This window comes from Papaver somniferum, chromosome 6 (assembly GCF_003573695.1).
Source record: "Papaver somniferum cultivar HN1 chromosome 6, ASM357369v1, whole genome shotgun sequence".
NCBI lineage: Eukaryota > Viridiplantae > Streptophyta > Magnoliopsida > Ranunculales > Papaveraceae > Papaver > Papaver somniferum.
This window is the reverse complement of record NC_039363.1, coordinates 152,645,573-152,663,891: the sequence shown is the minus strand read 5'-3', so window position 1 is coordinate 152,663,891 and position 18,319 is coordinate 152,645,573. Positions and strand designations below refer to the sequence as shown.

The window sequence follows — 18,319 nt, the reverse complement described above, 5'->3', positions numbered from 1 at the left end:
TGGAATCACTTGTAAGATATCCGTTAAGTATAAAATCCTAAATATTAGGAGAATAAAATCTTATCTCCAACCCATAAGGTTTTCTATCATTTGTTTACTTATTTGTAGGCATATAATTGGTTAAAATCATTTCCATTCTTATTTTTTATTAACTTTTATTACCAAAGTGTGAGTAGGATGGGAACACATCCTCTAAGTGAGTGTCTAAAACTAGAGGTTCACATAGAGGATGTCCAATTTTTTTTTTACCGCATCATCTTGACATCAATAGGTTGGAGATAATTTTTTATAAATATTGTTGTGGATCCTACGTGGATTAAAACTTTTTTCTTCACACACATTCCATTGTAGAGGCTCTAAAACCCGAGGAAAAACAGTATCCGTGTAACAACTTTGATAAATGGGATGCATTTTCTGCACCCATCCTATCCTATTTATTTTTGATGTTGTCATCTGTGCAAAAAAAAAGATCCGCTTACTATTCTATATATATCACCGCCCATTTAAATAACACAAAAATAATCCCCTCAAATAGGATATGTCCAGTTTTGGACCCCAAAATTTGGAAGTTATACAAGAGGATTATCTAAATAGACAGTATGTTTAGAATTTTTGTTACCTTATTACCGTGAAAACAATCAAAGCGCTTATATGCAAGGCCAAACATCCGAAGGAAATTCCAAGATGGGGCGGGATTTTTTCAAAAACAAGTTATCAGAAGAAAAAAGGCCTTCGTGGCCTCAGGCCCTCAGCACTCAGCAGCCAAGGGGGGCTTCTGGCCCTCTGCCCTCGATCATCGGTACCCCGCACCTTTAAGCACTTGGAATATTTCGTGATTGATCATATTTATTATATTGTAGCTTGTGTGCAGTTGCTGCTCTCTTCTTTGTGAGTGAGTTGTCTTAATATTGTCCGGATCCCAGTTGCGAGCTTTCTTGGCAATTAGGACGTCCCAAGAAAAACCTCTACATTTCCTTTTTACCTAATCAAACCTAACTAGGCCGTTTCATTATGGTTTTTGTTAATTTTGGGGACTTGAGTATATGGCCCTATCATAATCCAATTCTCCTACCTTCATAAATCACTAGTCAAAAGTTATATAAGGATACTGTGCATAAATAATTTTGTTTTATGGAGCAGTAAGCAGTTCATTTCATCTTATGATGCTCGTAAGTTGATTGATTTTTTATTCACTAGTGTACTAATGTGATCATACGTACCTTTTTTTTGTGCAGCTGCTGGTTAGTCTATTCCTTTCCCTTTGCAATTTTAATTAGCCTAGTTACGAGTTTTTCTTTGGTTAATTCAAGAAAGTACAATTTTTTTATTGTTAAGTTAGATCCAATTAGGTACTTATACTGAAGACAAGACTCCCAAGGAAGGCTCATGAGCTAACTAACACCACGTTTGTGTGTTTTGTTAACACTTCTGGTCAGATATATCCAGTGGTTTGCTTTTTAATTTTTCTTTGCATTAAATTATAAAAAATACCAAAACAGACGAAACGAGTCACAAGATTAAGGAAGGTACTATTAGCAGTAAACATGAAATATGCCAAAAACTAAATTGGGCTGATTACAAAATATCCCAACTCAGAATTAAGCATTGGATGCTTTGCTGACCTTGAAATACTCCTAGATGTCGTTTTTGGCCTACCTATCTATAAGTGAGGCAAAATCGAAATCTAATCATCAATCAAAACGAGTAATGTATTGCCCGTGGGCCTTGTTGTTTACATAATCCTTTGTTCTCCAAGAATTTATGATGTTTCTTCATTTTAAGCCATGCCTTTATCTTTATGGCTGTGGGAAGCAACATTAAATACGATCAGTTAAAGATCAATGACGGTCAGTCATAAGATACTTGTTAGCCATCGCCCAGGTCAACGAAGATTGACTTTGATGGCTTATTGCTAAATATATAACAAGTCTACAGTTATTATTTCAGGAATCCGATTCATCCTTTGTATCCTTTTGCTGGTACTGCATTTTTTGTCTTTTAAACTTTCTTGTATTGGTTAAAACATAAGCAATTCATTTTTTCGTATTGGTTAGACGCATAAGAAAATAAAAGCAATTCATTTTGGTGCGTTTTGCTGATTCTTATTACTAGCCTCACACTTTCCATGAACACTTATTCTTAATATATGAATTACTCCTTTCGTGTTATTTGATCTATCAGCACGAACTCAATAGTGCATTTCATCACCAATGCTTGATCTTCATATTCATGTCATGAATTATGTTTTGGTTGATACAATATGCTCATTTACCCTTTGAAATTTAGGATTTTTAATTCAACTCTAGATCTTGGAGGATTGGAAATTGGGTTTATTATAATGTTTTACAAATAGGAAGATGGCGGGTCTTAAACATGCTTTACGTACTGTGAAATGGAGCAACAATTTTACTGCCGCTTCGGGGCAGCAAAATCGGATCCAGGGCCGTCCCTGTTGTTAGTCGTTAAAAAAACACATCAATGGTCAGCCTTTAACCCTAATCCCAACGTGCTAGGTCTACAAGCCTTTATAAGTAGAATAGGTTTCTTCATCTTTGTTTGTCCAAACCTGGATCCTAAATATCAACAGATCTCTTTCATGTCCTTCTTTTCCATAATCCGCTGATGGAAACAGAAATATCTTACACGGCCATTAACAACTATAATTTTCCTCTCATAATGACTTTTTCTCCGAACAAACTATGATTTTACTCGAATCTGCTTCTACCAATAATTTTTTTAGATTGTTTTCGAATCGTCCGTCAGAAAACCATCTTTTTCGGGGTCGACTGCTGGACGAAATCTTCACAACAGTTCGAATTGGTGGATTTCAAACTGTATACTTTGCTAGTAGATGTTTTTGGTATTAGTTAATCTTATATGAAAATAAGGAGTAATTGTTGGTTTTGTTGGAAAAACGATTAATAAAAATAATTTTTAAAGATTTTTATTTAGTGTTTCTTTTATGAATGAAAAACTTATTAGTAAGATTTTTAGTCCCACATAGGGGATGAGCTCTTTTTAAGTTGAATTTGTCAATTATATAAACAAATTCACTACTTTTATAAAATATATGGAAAAAAGGGGTTGCTCTATATTTTAGAGGGACCCCTAAGGGAAAACATGGGAAAGGGAGTTTTTCTATATTTTAGAGAGACCCCCAAGGGGATTCTCTATATTTTAGAATGACCCCCGAGGGAAAATATTTTGTATTGCTTTAGCATTCGTAATTTTCCTTAATGTTTTTTCGGAGTTGTCAAGCTCAAGTTGAGCATCTACTACATATGCTAGTAGTAGGTGCAATAGGGTGTTTTATCCTGGAGATATCCGTCCTGTGAGGGCTATAGCATCACTCTTGAGTGTAGCCGGGAGCTAATGTCTTAAGGACAGCGTGTTAAACACGCGACTCACTCTGTTTTCCAAAGTTTTTCCCTGTTGTTGTTGCGGAGATACGGGAGCTTGTTCGCTTCGTCAAAGCAATCACTTCCACTATAAAAGAGCTAAGTATCAATAACTTTTGCTTATTTGATTTTTCTTTGTTTTTTGATTATTGCACCCAACAATCTTAAGACATTAGTTATTTGTAATAATCGAAAATGGTTGGTTTTGTGAATCATGGATGTTAATTGTGGAGTGAAAAACAAAAACGAATTTTTTGTCAGCTTTAAAGTTTCAAGTACATCTCTTAACCTAGAAGGAATTTCGGAGAGCCCTTTTGACGAAATGTAGTATACATCCTGATAGTTACCCACGTAAAAATTCAAAAATTTTGGAGTTGTAAAAGTTTTTTTTTTTGATATTTTACAAAACAGAGAAATGTTCTGAAAAAAAAATTCTGACGAGCAGAAATTTGTTATTGACAAAATTATTATTTGTGGGGTAACCATGTGTTTTTTGAAATGATGATTCAAACGAAGTTTGTAAATTTGGATGTTATCTTCAAAAATCATATTTTACTTTCTGATTTGGAATTGTGATTTGTGAATAAAGGTGTCATCTCCGAGGGACATGGCTAATAGCCGCATGTGGTTGGAACCAAATCTTCCAAAGATGGCAAAGGTGAGAACATCGAACGCAACTCTAAGTGTGGTCTTCATAATAAAGGTATGTTTCGTAAACCTGAATCTAGCATTACTTTAATTAAGGGTGATTTTTATGTTTGTAAATTCCTGGCCATATGGCAGTAAATTGTAGACAACATAAAAACCTTAATAAGTAGTAAGTTAAGGCTAATTTAGTTGAAACAAACTATAACGAGTTTAGTGGCATGATTTCGGAAGTTATTTTAATAACCAATGTGAGAGATTTGTGGGTGGACTCTAGAGCCACCAAGCATGTTTGTTGAAACAGAGACATGTTCACCTTCTATCAGAGGATAGAGGATGTCGAGAAACTCTATATGAGTAACTCATCTGCAACAGAGGTTGCATAAAAGTGAAATGTCGAGCAGAAGCTCATATCTGTAATATTCTCACGTTGAATGAAGTTTTCATGTTCCGGGCATATGCAAGAATCTTGTATCTTGTTCTGTTGTAGATGGTAAAAGATTGAAGATCTTAATTGAATTTAGAAAACTTGTTGTAACTAAGGACAGTGATTTTTTTTGGCGACGGTTATAAGACTTAGGGTCTTTATAAGCTTAAAGAAAAATCTGATAAATTGAACACAGTTGATTCTTGTGCTTTGTTTTGTGTATTTGAATGTTTTGCGTGGTAGACTTGGAACCGTAAACTTATAAGTCAATGCATAAACTGCCTAGCATAGGCTGCGTACCCAAATTTAGTTTGGATTTTGAACACAAAAGTGAAATCTGTGAAGAATCAAAATATACTATAAAACCTTTTAGCACAAATGCTAAGAATAATTCTAAGTCTTTAGAATTAATTCAGTTAGGCCTAGTTGACATGAGTTCAACCCAAAACCACTGTGGTAAAAGATGGTTTATAACTTCCGTAGATGATTGTACGAGGTACTATCTTGTATACTTTCTTAGGGATAAGGATGACGCCTTAGAAGACTTAAGATGAATAAACTTGAAGTTGGAAACCAAATAGAAGACTTGAACATAACAACCATATCCTTAAGGAAATGATAATTGCAATGTTGATTAGTTCAGGATTACCTGCGGCCTTGTGGGGGGAGGCAGTCCTCTTAACTAGTATATCCTGAATAAAGTACCCTTTTAAGGATCTGATGGAACTCCGTATGGTTTATGGAAAGGTAGATAATATTCTTATGAATGCGTCAAAGTGTGGGAGTGTTTGACTAAGATTGTAATTCCTCTTCCTAAAAGAACTAGATTAAAACCAAAAATGTTGATTGTGTTTTCGTATAGGGTATGCTGAGTATACTTCTACAAATAGATTTTTGGTTGTGTGTTCTGATTTTTTCTGACTTTTGTGTGAATATTATTACGAAATCCAGGGATGCTGAGTTTTTTCAACATGATTTTTTTAAACCTGTACCTCATTAGAGATGTATTGTTGATTCCCTAGATTTATTTTCAAATAGTCAGAACTTATTTTAAAGGAAGATGAAGTTGATGTTGAGCCTAAGAAAAGTAAAATAATTAGACTTGAGACTTCTTATGAAACCGACTTCATAACATTCCTAGCTTAGTCTGAACCCCAGACTTGTAAAGAGGCCTTGATATCTACTGAAACCTCATTCTGGTAAGAAGCTTCATTTAGTGAATGGACTCAGTCTGTCGGAAACAGACTTGGGAGCTTGCTAGTTTACCTCCAGGGAGTAAGACCATATATAGGATGTAAATGAGTCTTTAAGAGGAAATGTAAGGTAGATGGAACTGTGGAAAAATATGAGGCTAGGGTGATATCTAAAGGATATAAACTAAAGGAAGGTGTACATTTTCTTGATTCTAATTTGCCTGTGACAAGAATTACTTCCGTTGAGATGCTAATTGTTATTACTGCCATAAAGAACTTTGAGATACATCAGATGGATGTTAAGATAGTTTTTTCTAAAACCATGAATTAGATAAATAAATATACATAGATCGACCTGAAGATTTGTAGTGAAAGGTTATGAAGACAAAGTTTGTAAGTTGAAAAATCTTTGTATGGTTTTCAAATAAGCACGTAAATAGTGACATGGAAAATTTAATCATGTGATAATAAATAGTGGATCTAAATTAATGAATCTGACAAGTATATTTACAAGTAACTTGTTAAGGATGCATGTGTGATTGTATGCTTATATGTTGATGATATGCTTGATATAAAACATAGATTGACTAATTCCACTAAAAATCATGCACAGAATGACAACATTGACTTGAAAGACTTGGGCCCTTTTGATGTAATCTTAGGGATAAGGATTAGAAGATAATCAAACATATAGTTTTAGTCATTATCATTATGTTGAGTTGTGCTTAAGATATACAATCAGTCTGATTGTAAGCCTGCTTGTACTTCGTACAATTATTATTGTAGTCTCAAGAAAAATAAGGGTAATGGAATATCTTAACTTGGATACTCAAGAGTTATAGGATGGATGATGAATTTAATGAACTGTAAGAGTCCAGACATTGCCTATATTGTGAGTAAGTTAAGTATATATACTTGTAGTCCAAAACAACAGCATTGGGATGCGCTTAGTAAGAGTATTATGGTACCTAAAATACTCTATTACCTTTTGTTTTATTTATGAAAGGTATCTTGTTGTCCTTGAGGGACTTTGTGATGCAAACTGGATAGTTGACTCAGAGGAGTCTAAGTCTACAAGTGAATATGTTTTCACTCTAGCAAGAGGGTTTGTTTTTGGAAGCTTTTCAGACATACATATATTGCTCAATTCGTTATGGAATCTGAAAGTATTGCATTAGATAAAGCACGAGAGGGGGCGAGTGCCTAAGATGCTTTTTAGAAGACATTCCTCTTTGGCATAGGCCTGTGCCAGCTATATCTATACATTGTGTTAGCCAAGCTATAATAGTTAAAGATAAGAAATAACTAATCTCAATCGGAGTTATTTCCATTGATTGGCTAAAGTCCAAGAAGAATTTCGCGCAACCTTTGACGAAAGGTTTGAACAAAGAGATAGTTAAAAATGCATCGAGGGGGTTGGGGCTTAAGCTCATATATTAAACTTACCATGAAGGATACTCAACCTTGCTGACTGGAGATCCCATGATCAAGGTTTTGAATGAGAAACTAATTTGTGGTGGGTAAAGGTAAACACTATCAGAGATTTTCATTCTCTCTCCCTTCCCTATGGTGTAGACGTGACAGTGTGACTGCATGTGGAGGATGACTTTTTAATAAGTCTTAATGAGTTTTATAGTTTCAATTTAAGATTGAAGTGGGGTGTAGCAGTAAACACTCTTTATGGAATTCTCCTATCTGAATGAGGAAGTGGGTCGCTTCCTATGAGAATATGAGCTGATTCTCTAGAGCATTCTGAGAAACAGGACGTCCAGGGCCAAAACGGACACAACGGCACGAGCTTGGCAGAAACCTTGGAGATATCATGCGTGGTTACTATCGCGGATTACACCAAACGCTAGCAGTTCAAGACATCGCGTTCACTGTCTAGCAAGTTGTTCCGGTAATCTCTCACTAAGCAAATGTTCAAGACCTCATGGACACCTCTGCCTATAGTGGTATTTCCTGTTTTTCGTTTTTATTTATTTTTAATTCATTTTGAGAAAATGAGTTTTATGTTGTTTTTATGGTCTTGGTATTACTAGTTCTTAGGACCTAAGGGTCACTAAGGGTTCACTAGTTCATGATTTTTCACTTTGGTGAAAGAAACCTTTAGTCTCACTTGTGAGAAACTAAAGATGAAAGCTCTCTATACTATTATGATTTATGCAATCCATAGTATGACCCTGGGATCAACACACTGTTGTGTGAAGGAGAGGACGTTGAAATGGCTAGTATGACTTCAACATGCACGATCTATCTGTCTTTTCAGTCAGTTCGGGTCGTGAGATTGGGTTGTTGATTTACCAAGATCTATCTGTGTTTTTCACGTTTTATTGAGTTTTCATTCATGTAGGGATTGTTGGAAAAACGATTAATAAAAACACTTTTTAAAGATTTTTATTTAGTGTTTCTTTTATGAATGAAAAACTTATTAGTAAGATTTTTAGTCCCACATAGGGGATGAGCTCTTCTTAAGTTGAATTTGTCAATTATATAAACAAATTCACTACTTTTGTAAAATGTATGAAAAAAAGGGGTTGTTCTATATTTTAGAGGGACCCCTAAGGGAAAACATGGGAAAGGGGTTTCTCTATATTTTAGAGAGATCCCTGAGGGAAAATATTTTGTATTGCTTTAGCATTCGCAATTTTCCTTAATGTTTTTTCGGAGTTGCCAAGCTCAAGTTGAGCATCTACTACATATGCTAGTAGTAGGTGCAATAGGGTGTTTTATCCTGGAGATATCCGTTCTGTGAGGGCTATAACATCACTCTTGAGTGTAGCCGGGCGCTAATGTCTTAAGGACAGCGTGTTGAACACGCGACTCACTCTGTTTTCCAAAGTTTTGCCCTGTTGCTGTTGCGGAAATACGAGAGCTTGTTCGCTTCGTCAAAGCAATCACTTCCACTATAAAGGAGCTAAATATCAATGACTTTTGTTTATTTGATTTTTCATTGTTTTTTTATTATTGCACCCAACGGGTTTTACTCGTAGATGTATTTGTATTTGTATTGTGCCGGCTATGAGTATGAGCAGACGGAAAGTTGCACCGGAAAATATACCATTACTCCGCGACCATAAAAACCGCATTTAGAAAATAGGCTTCCCAAAATTGAACTAATTTCAGGCTCCAATGGCGTCACTCAGAATATTGTGGAGTTCCTCATTTGCAAGTTCAGTGCAACTGCGTCACAGCATTAGAATGGAATGGAGAATAAATCTAATACCCGAGATCTACCTTTACTACTGAAAATGAATTTATTAAATTTTAATTTGAGAGAGTTGCATGCAGGGAGTGGCATGTGCATAATGGGTGAGAAAAACCAGAGTAACCAAATGAAATGTCCTATGACAACAGTAGTACTGCACTTCAGGCTGGTACGTGAGGAGTTTAGTGTAGGACATACTCGTGGGAACAACAAAAGACACATGGCTAGCTTAGCATGTGGGCAAGCCTCCATTCGACATGAGCAGCTGTCGTATATTATCAATAATTTATTTATCAGACACATAACACTTGATAGAAAACCTATAATTTTGCCTCGCGTTTTTAGGGGCCACCCGAAAGGATTTAGGGGCCATCAATTTATACCCAGCCAAAAACTCTAGATAAGGGGTACCCTACATGATATTGAAGTTACATAAATGCCCTTCTGGTAAAACTGTATAAAAACCAAATCAAAAAATTCTACTCATTCCAACTGTATAAGAACGCGTACCCGGCAATGTAGTCGGTGGTGGCGATTCCGATAGTCAAACACTTCGTCAACTTCAAATGGCCCCAATTAGGTAAGAATCTATCATTTTTGGGGTTTATTTCGCTTTAATTCGTCGAATCGAGAAAAAAAAATTCTAGGGTTTTCGGTTATTTATCCAGATTCGGGGATATTCATGCTTATTTACTTCCGAATGTAGTCGTGTTCTTCATTTCTCACCTTCTTCTTCATATCCATCCATTTTTGTAGTGATAAAATGGGTTTTCTCTTTTTTTCCTTCACCTTCTTCTCTATAACTCTAACAACTCAAAAATGAAAAAAAAATGGGAAAAATGAAACACAAATCATTCTAATACTGCACCGACTACAATCGGAAGTCTGGGAAATATTTTGGCTTCCGATTGCAATCGGAGGATAACAATGTTATCATATCCTCCGAATATATAAGGGTAATTTCGCCATTACGAATTACGCGAGATAAGGGCTGACTACATTTTCCCTTTGAGTGATCTTTTTTGTTTTATTATTGGCCCCTAAATCCTTTCGAATGGTCCCTAAAAACGCGAGGTAATTTTGTCTACACTGCTCGTACTCTTAGGCTCATTCCCACGGTACTTTGGAATTCAGTTATAAAAAGAACGTTTTCTTTGGGCACCATCGAAATTTTGAAAGGGATGGCTTCCTTTTTCGGTAGGTTATTCCGAAGAAAACTCAACATCCGTTATCCATATATTTAGGTTGGCGATTGGCCATATTCCATTTTTGGCAACTAATCATATAAATTGTTAGAAACGGCAACGACTGTATAAAGTATTGGGTTGGTAACTGGTCATATCCCATTTTTGACAATTTGCCATATAAATTATTAGAATCGGCAACTGGCCGTATAAAGTATTGGGTTATCAACTAGCTATATTCGACTGCCCGACTCTTATATTTATTTATTTTTGGAAATTGGGATCCTCGTGGAATTTTATGAGTATTATGGTATGGGACATATGCTCATAGAATTTCAACCTTGAAACAAGGCGAAAGTATAACTTTTTCTGAAACAAGGCGAAAGTATCAGTTTTTCTGGAACGGAGCGAAAGTATCACTTTTTCTAAAACAATGCGAATGTATCATTTTTCTGAAACATAGCGAAAGTATCACTTTTTCTGAAACGGAGAGAAAGTATCGCTTTTCTGAAACATAGCGAAAGTATCATTTTTTATGAAACAGAGAGAAAGTATCGCTTTTCTGAAACGGAGCGAAAGTATCGATTTTCTGAAACAAGGCGAAAATATCACTTTTTCTGAAACAATGAGAAAATATCACTTTTTTTAAAACATAGCGAAAGTATCATTTTTTTGAAATGGAGCAAAAGTATCACTTTTTCTGAAACAAGATGAAATGTCTTTTTTCTGAAACGGAATGAAAGTATAACTTTTTCTGAAACATGGCGAAAATATCACTTTTCTGAAACGGAGCAAAAAATATCACTTTCCTGAAACAATATAAAAATATCATTTTTTAACGGGACGAAAATAGACGCATACTGACCTATCTCCAGATTCTTTTTCAATCGGCCATCCCATCATGGCAGCCGTTGTTCTAGTCTACCGGGACAGGATTATGTTAAATGCATGGCCCTTTCATATTCCATTTTCCGTATCTGTCGTGTTTTTCCGCCGAGTTATATGAACGGAGAAACCGAGACTTTTTGATTATGAAGATTATATTTAATTATAAATACCTATTTTTTTTTCTTATATTACCCTTTATTTTTGGTAAAAACGAAAAGTATTAAATCAGATTTGATTTAATTTGAATATTATATGCAGGGGGTTGATTTTACAAATCTTCTGGAAACAAGAACTATGCCATGTAGATAGATAATTAAAAATTAGCTCCCAGCATTATTGTCTTGGATGGACGGACTAAAATACTCAATCACTGGTCAAAAGTTGTTGAAAGGAAGAAAAGACGAGCATAATTAACCTTATTTTATGGAGCAGCAAGCAGTTCACTCCATTAATCTTTTTATGCTTTTTAGTTGTTGATTTTCCTTATATATTTGCCAAATATCTATTCCTGCTTTAGGCATCCTCACGCCTAACTCGAAAATAGGCTTAAAACCGGCTTGCAAGGTTAGAATTGTCCAGGACTTATTAGTTATGGAACTTAGTTTACCCTACGCGATGTGATACTATTTGACATCTCCGCTCAACGACTAGGGCTGCATAGACGGAATGGCACAGAAGCCACGAACGGAGTGGTACGGAAACCATGGATACACACAGACAGATAAAGAGTGGTACGGAAACCATGGATACATGGTAACATTGAGAGGGACCTGGCTCTGATACCATGTTAGGAATCCTCGAGCCTAATTAACCTCGAAAACGGGTTTAAAATCGGTTTGCAAGATTAAGATTGTCAAAAACTTATTAGCCATGAAACTTAGGTTGACCTAGGCGATGTGATACTATTTGACATCGTGCATTTGCAACAGTCTCGTAGTCTTGTCCTTTGCCTGCTTTGCATGACCATGGTGGGAAGGGCCCAGCTAATTACAAGTTTTTCGTTGGTTAATTAGGATGTTTCAAAAAAAGCCTCTAAAAGTGATTTAGTGTTTACACACCTTTTTATTGTTTAATTAGGTTATACACATCTAGAATGTTTCCCAAAACAAGCAGACGAGGGGAACAACACAAAACACACATGGCTAGCTAGTATGTGTCCAGGCCTCCATGACTCCATCCAAGGTAGGCGGTTGTGGTATGTATATTCTCAAACACAAAACGCTTTACAAAACCTATAATTATCTCTACATACTTCATTGGTCTGCCTCCATATATATCTGTATGATTGGTTTTCTTTGTTAATTTATAAGTTCTCGCAGATTTGATTTTGTATGAAGGTTGGTTTGATCTTTTAAATCAGTAAAAGAGCACCTTTTGGATAAGTAAGAAGAATCAACTAATTAAGATGGTTCTTTATTGAGTTCTAGATGTAAGATCAAATAATGAAATGGTTCCTTTAATTTAAAATTATGCAAGCGTGTCAGTGCAAGCAACCCACCATAGTGTGACCAAAAAGAAAACCTCAGATGGAAGTAAAAAGCTTTTTTTTTATGAAAAAAACACCAGAAACAAAAACTAAAAAGCAAATCCAAAATGGACATGCAAATGAATCTACAGAGTTTTCGTAGTTTTCATAGTTTGTCAAACACGTGTCTTAAAGGTGAACTGAAGGATCACCAAAGCAAACGTGTCGTATCTCTATGGATTAACGAGACGTGTCCTTCATATGTAGATGATCCCATCCTACTTGTACAAATCTTTCTTACTCTTTCACTCTCTTTCCAAACTCCATTCTTCCCTACAAAGACCTCATTCTTCACCCCACAAAAACTAAAAACTGAAAACTTATTAGCTAGCTCTATTTCTTTTCTTCAGAACACTAGTTTTAGTTTACTCTGGTCAATATATATATGTACAGATGATGGCAAGGTCAGTACAATCACTTGCAGTAGGGAAAGTGATAGGCGATGTGGTTGACATGTTTACTCCAAGTGTTGAACTTTCTGTTTATTATGGTTCCTTGAAAATTACTAATGGCTGTAAGCTTAAACCTTGTGTTGTTTCTGGTAAGCCTACTGTTTTTACCAATAATCAACATCAATCTCATCAAGCTCAAGGCAATCATTTTTATGAATTTCATCGTTCTGCATCCACCAACCTTTACACACTTGTAAGCAACTTTTTTACATTTGAATTAGTTACTGTGGTTAAACTTAAAATTGTAGTACTGTTTTATTCGTATTGTAATATATTTGCATGCAATATTGTATTAGGTGATGAGTGATCCAGATGCACCAACTCCAAGTGAACCTAGCATGAAAGAGTGGCTCCACTGGTAAGTTATTTGAATAAAAATAAATTTTTTGGGTGATGATAATAACCTGAATATGTTGATCGATCAAAAGAAAAATATTACTGTTTTTATTCATCTCATTAACATGCAACGAATATGTACTTTATTTCTTTAAACTACTTTGTATCTGTATTCTTTTTGAGTTTTGAGTGACTTTTTTTTGGCATTGATCACCTAATTAACTGGATATTCCCTATGATTTTTTTTTAATTGTAGGGTTGTTGTTGATATTCCCGGAGGATGTGATTCTACAAGAGGTTTGTTTTTAATATCCTGCAATGCATTACTTTGTTAGAATTAAGAAACGTCAACTGGTGCATGATTTATAATCATAAAATACCGAATAATAGTGGATTCAGAGATTAGGTGATAAAAGAGGGATAAAGCATTTTTTATAATTAATTATATATGGTTTCTTTGCATGCATTAGTTGAGAATCTTGAGATAACATCGCGCAAATAATGACATTTTTTTAATCTGGTTTTGCAAATAAAAGCATTAAAAGATGACGTTGTGGTAATACTAAATAACTTCTCACTGAAAACGTCAGAAGCACTGACGGACCCACAGCTGGGCTAACCTGGACTTTATCACAGGTAATCGTCACAGCCCAACTACCTAAAAATTGAAATGCTATATTGGGCCAAGGCTATTAGCCCAGGCTGAGAAAAAAAATTAGAACTTCTTGGGTCTGTCCCTGGTCAGAAGTAGAGGTGAGTCAAATCAAAAGCAATAAGCCAACAGTGGCTATTTTAATTTGAATATTCTGTTGGAGATGTATTAACGAAAGATTGGATGCAGGAAGAGAAGTGGTACCCTACATGGAACCTCGCCAACCAATTGGTATCCACAGGTACGTGTTCACTCTGTTTCAGCAGAAAGGTCCAATGGTATTTGGAGGGCCGGTTCTGATGAGCACTAGGGGAGATGCACTTATGGTTGGGAACGCTGGCCATGAGGATGGAGAGACCGACTTGCCTTCTCGCGCTCATTTTAACACTCGCAATTTCGCAGCTCAGAATGGATTTGATCTTCCTTCTGCCGCAGTATTCTTTTACGCTCAGAAAGAACCAGCATCCAAGAGACGTTAATATGTTATTTCATTTATGTGGTCCCTTTTATTGAAGTATCAAGTTGTACATTTTCATTAGATAATATCAACAATATCAAGTACCTTATTATTATTATTATTATAGAACCATTTTTTTTTGGGACTACCCCAAAATGGGGGGACTACTGTTAGATAGGAATGTCCACCCTAAACTCTTAAGGGGTCTCCTAATAATTAGAGGAGACTAATCTCCCTCTTCCTATTAACTTATCCTAATAATCGTAATAATCTAAATATAAACTCTAAATAGATATCCTAATAAAACTGAAATGAATCAAATAACGGAACTTCTTCTTCTTCTATTCTTCCATGACGGAACTTCTTCGTCAGTGATCGTCGATTCGAAAAAATTTCAACGTAGATTAATCAAATCTATAACAATGCCTTCCGAGCAGAATCCTGGAATCTTGCGTTCCGAGCAGAATCCAAAGATTCCACGGGTAATTTCCTTCATACCAAACAGAATCCAAAGATTCCACGGGTAATTTCCTTCATACCAATTCCTTTTAATGCGTTTTTTGTTGAACAAATCAATCCTTAAATTCATTAAAACTGGTAGTTACAGTAGATAGTTCGGTTTGGAGAAATTTTAAAAAACCTAGATTTTCTTAGCCGAACTCCCCAAATCAAGAACACTTCGGCGAATTAGAAAAATCCTAAGTAACCGAACTAGGTAGTTTTGTTACCTCGCAAAACAAAAGTCATATTCCTGACCGAACTTTTTCTTTTATATGGGAACTCTGAGTTCGTGTAGTCGATAAATTATATAGGTAACCGAACTTTGGTATAGCATGGTTAGCTCGCAATTTTCCTAAATCAAGAACATTTTGGCAAACTATAAATTTTTTAGGTAACCGAACTATGTACTTCGGTTAGATCGCAAAACAAAATCCTAGAAATGCCTAACCGAACTTCTTTTTAATATGGAAAATTTGAGTTCGGTGTAGTCAATAAATTATACAGGTAACCGAACTTTGGTATAGCATATTTCGGTTAGCCCGCAATTTCTAATTGGTAACCGAACTATGGTCTGTTAACATCAAATATGTAGTTCGGTTACTTCGCAACTCATGATTGATAACCGAACTGTTAGATCGGTTATTTCACAACTCATGTAAGCTTGCCGAAATTTAATCTATTTACAACTTGTGTTTGATTAGTCCAATGTTATTGATTTATTTGATAAAAAAATATTATGTTTAGCTAATATTGTGGTTTTCATTCATTATGAAGAAAGGAAAGAGATCTAACCCCATCTAGATGAAGATTTGAGAACTCTCACCCCTCGTGGTAGAATATATTTGGATTTCCGAAACCGTGGTATTATAAATGCTAAAAATGCAGTATTGCAATCCAAGGTGTTAATAAAGAGGTGATGGAGAATGTAATTGATCATGCTATTCAAGAAGAGCAAGGAAATGAAGCCACTAGAAATGAAGAGGTTGAAGAACAAAGAGAACAAGTTGAAGACGTAGAAGCAGAGCAGTTGGAAGAAGAAGGACAAGAGGAAAAGGAAGAGGAAGAAGGGGATGCAGATAAGGGAGAGGAGGGAAAGGAGGGAGATGAGGAAGAGGAAGAAGATGAAGAAGAGGAGGAAGAGGAAGAATCAGACGAAGAGATACAAGATTTACAAATTGTTCCCGTTGAAGAGAAAAGAAAGCCGAATCCGCCGGGTCCTAGATATTCACACATTCCCCCTGATGATTTGTGTTTGTCACAAGTGAGACCAACTTATGATACTCCAATTGATGGAGGGGAAACATTGTTTGGCTATAAACACTCATGGGCTGCGAAGATCTATGCGACAAAGGTATTCTTAAGTTCATTCTTAACTAGTAAAACAAGTTTAAGATGTTGTAGATATATGTTTCGTTAAATATTAATAGTGTGATGTTATTTTTGTAGGATCATAATGATGCAATTCGTCCTATTCGTCATCAAAAGGCTTCAAAATGGGATCTTTCGAATGAGTGTCAAGAGTTTCAGAACAAGGTTAAATCATGCGTGTTATGGAGAGCCCTTGAGTTGGCACATAAGGACTTTGACACTGTTGTCGTTTCTGCATTTCTAGAGAGGTATTATCCGGAGAAATATACCATGCATCTTCCATTTGGAGAGATGGAAATTACTCCCGATGATTGCATGAGAATCACCGGCCTACCAGTGGAAGGTAAATGTCTTCGAGAATGCTACAACCAATCGATAAGTTATGAAGTTCTTGAGGCATTGACTCTAAAGTGTCTAGGATGGGATCCAAGAAAGGCCCAATGTGAGTTTATACGTTCCGTGAAGGAACCTAAACGTGGATATGAGTATAATCCAAAGGAAGAAAATGGAGCTTCGAAGAAGATTGTGAAGAAATTCAAGCTAGTGAGGTTGAAGGAAGCATTTGCAGATACATCTAAGAAGGTAAAGAGTGGACGGTTGGTGATGGACGAGGAGACTCTTAAGAACCATGTCACTGCTTATTGGTTATATTAGTTATGAACTATTATTTTTCCCGACACTTCTGGAAATAGAGTGGATGCTCATTATCTACAGCTTTTGGAGGACCTCAATGTGATAAACAACTACTCTTGGGCCACTGGGGTGCTTTCATTTGTTTTAGGAGAGATGAGCAAAGGGTCGAGAATTAAGACAACTCAAATTGGAGGTTACTTAACTCTTATTCAGGTGACCTTCTACATTGTTACTTAACTCTTATTCGCTAAGATTTTCTGTTTCCAATTTAATTTCATTTATGTGTTTAATATTTTTAGTTTTTCGCATAGGTTTGGATCTACGACCACTTCCCTTCACTTAAATTGGCTATGGAAAAGAAACCTTATCCCTATGACCAACCTACAACAGGAAAATGAGTGTTTTTGGATGCAAAAAAGAAGTCTAAAGAAGAGCAGTTTGCTTCGTTGAGGAAGAAATTGGATAATTTGACGGTCAACAATGTGGTGTTTCACCCATAAAAGTTACCCGATGATGAAGAGGTACCTGAAGACGAAATGCAAGGTTAATCAGTCGTCTCAGGTTACTACAGACCTATTTGGTATCCTAACGGCTACGCAATCTATAATCCAAGGAGAGTACTAAGACAACTTTCTTGTGTCCAAATGGAACCAAAAATGGAGAATTTTTTTTTTTTCGAGTTGCAGGTTCTGATAGACGCATTTATGTGTCTAATATAGCCCAATTGTATATAGTATTAGTTCCCATTTTTGTACTTATTATGGTGTTTTATTCATTTATAGGTGTTTTTGGAAAAATAAAGTTTTGTGGAGAAATTGGCTAAAAATGCGGCATTCGGGGCTCCGTTGATAGCATACCGGAAGTACCCCGGAAGTGTACCGGAAATGTTCCGGAGGAACCCCGAAAAAGTGCAGAAAACGCCCCAGAAAAATCGCTAAAGGCACCCAAGAAAAATTGATAAAGGTACCCATCATTTGGATAAGGGCACCCCTGGAATCCCTAGCTTCTAAAGGCGCCCAACATTTGGATTAGGGGCACCCCCCTTCTTCACGTTTTCAAACTCATAATTTTGCGGGAAGAAATACATTTGGATTTCCGAAACCGTGGTACTATAAATGCTAAAAATGCTAGTATTGCAATCCAAGGTGTTAATAAAGAGGTGATGGAGAATGTAATTGATCATGCTATTCAAGAAGAGCAAGGAAATGAAGCCACTAGAAATGAAGAGGTTGAAGAACAAAGAGAACAAGTTGAAGATGAAGTTGAAGATGTAGAAGCAAAGCAGTTGGAATAAGAAGGACAAGAGGAAAAGGAAGAGGAAGAAGGGGATGCAGATAAGGGAGAGGAGGGAGATGAGGAATAGGAAGAAGATGAAGAAGAGGAGGAATCACACGAAGAGATACAAGATTTACAAAGTGTTCTCGTTGAACAGAAAAGAAATCCGAATCCTCC

The 18,319-nt window shown here is 36.0% G+C and overlaps 2 protein-coding genes across 2 annotated transcripts; both read left to right on the top strand.

Moving 5' to 3' along the window:
• The first annotated feature begins 12,746 nt into the window (after window positions 1-12,746).
• On the top strand, window positions 12,747-14,505 carry LOC113286321 (protein MOTHER of FT and TFL1-like). The gene is made up of 4 exons (XM_026534977.1): window positions 12,747-13,113; window positions 13,217-13,278; window positions 13,513-13,553; window positions 14,098-14,505. Exons 1-4 carry the CDS (start codon window positions 12,862-12,864, stop codon window positions 14,385-14,387), a joined length of 645 nt encoding a protein of 214 aa, XP_026390762.1. The 5' UTR covers window positions 12,747-12,861; the 3' UTR covers window positions 14,388-14,505.
• Window positions 14,506-15,782: 1,277 nt separating this feature from the next.
• On the top strand, window positions 15,783-17,265 carry LOC113291680. Its single transcript, XM_026541182.1, has 4 exons — window positions 15,783-16,217; window positions 16,313-16,830; window positions 16,927-17,080; window positions 17,179-17,265. Exons 1-4 carry the CDS (start codon window positions 15,783-15,785, stop codon window positions 17,263-17,265), a joined length of 1,194 nt encoding a protein of 397 aa, XP_026396967.1.
• Window positions 17,266-18,319: the final 1,054 nt, after the last annotated feature.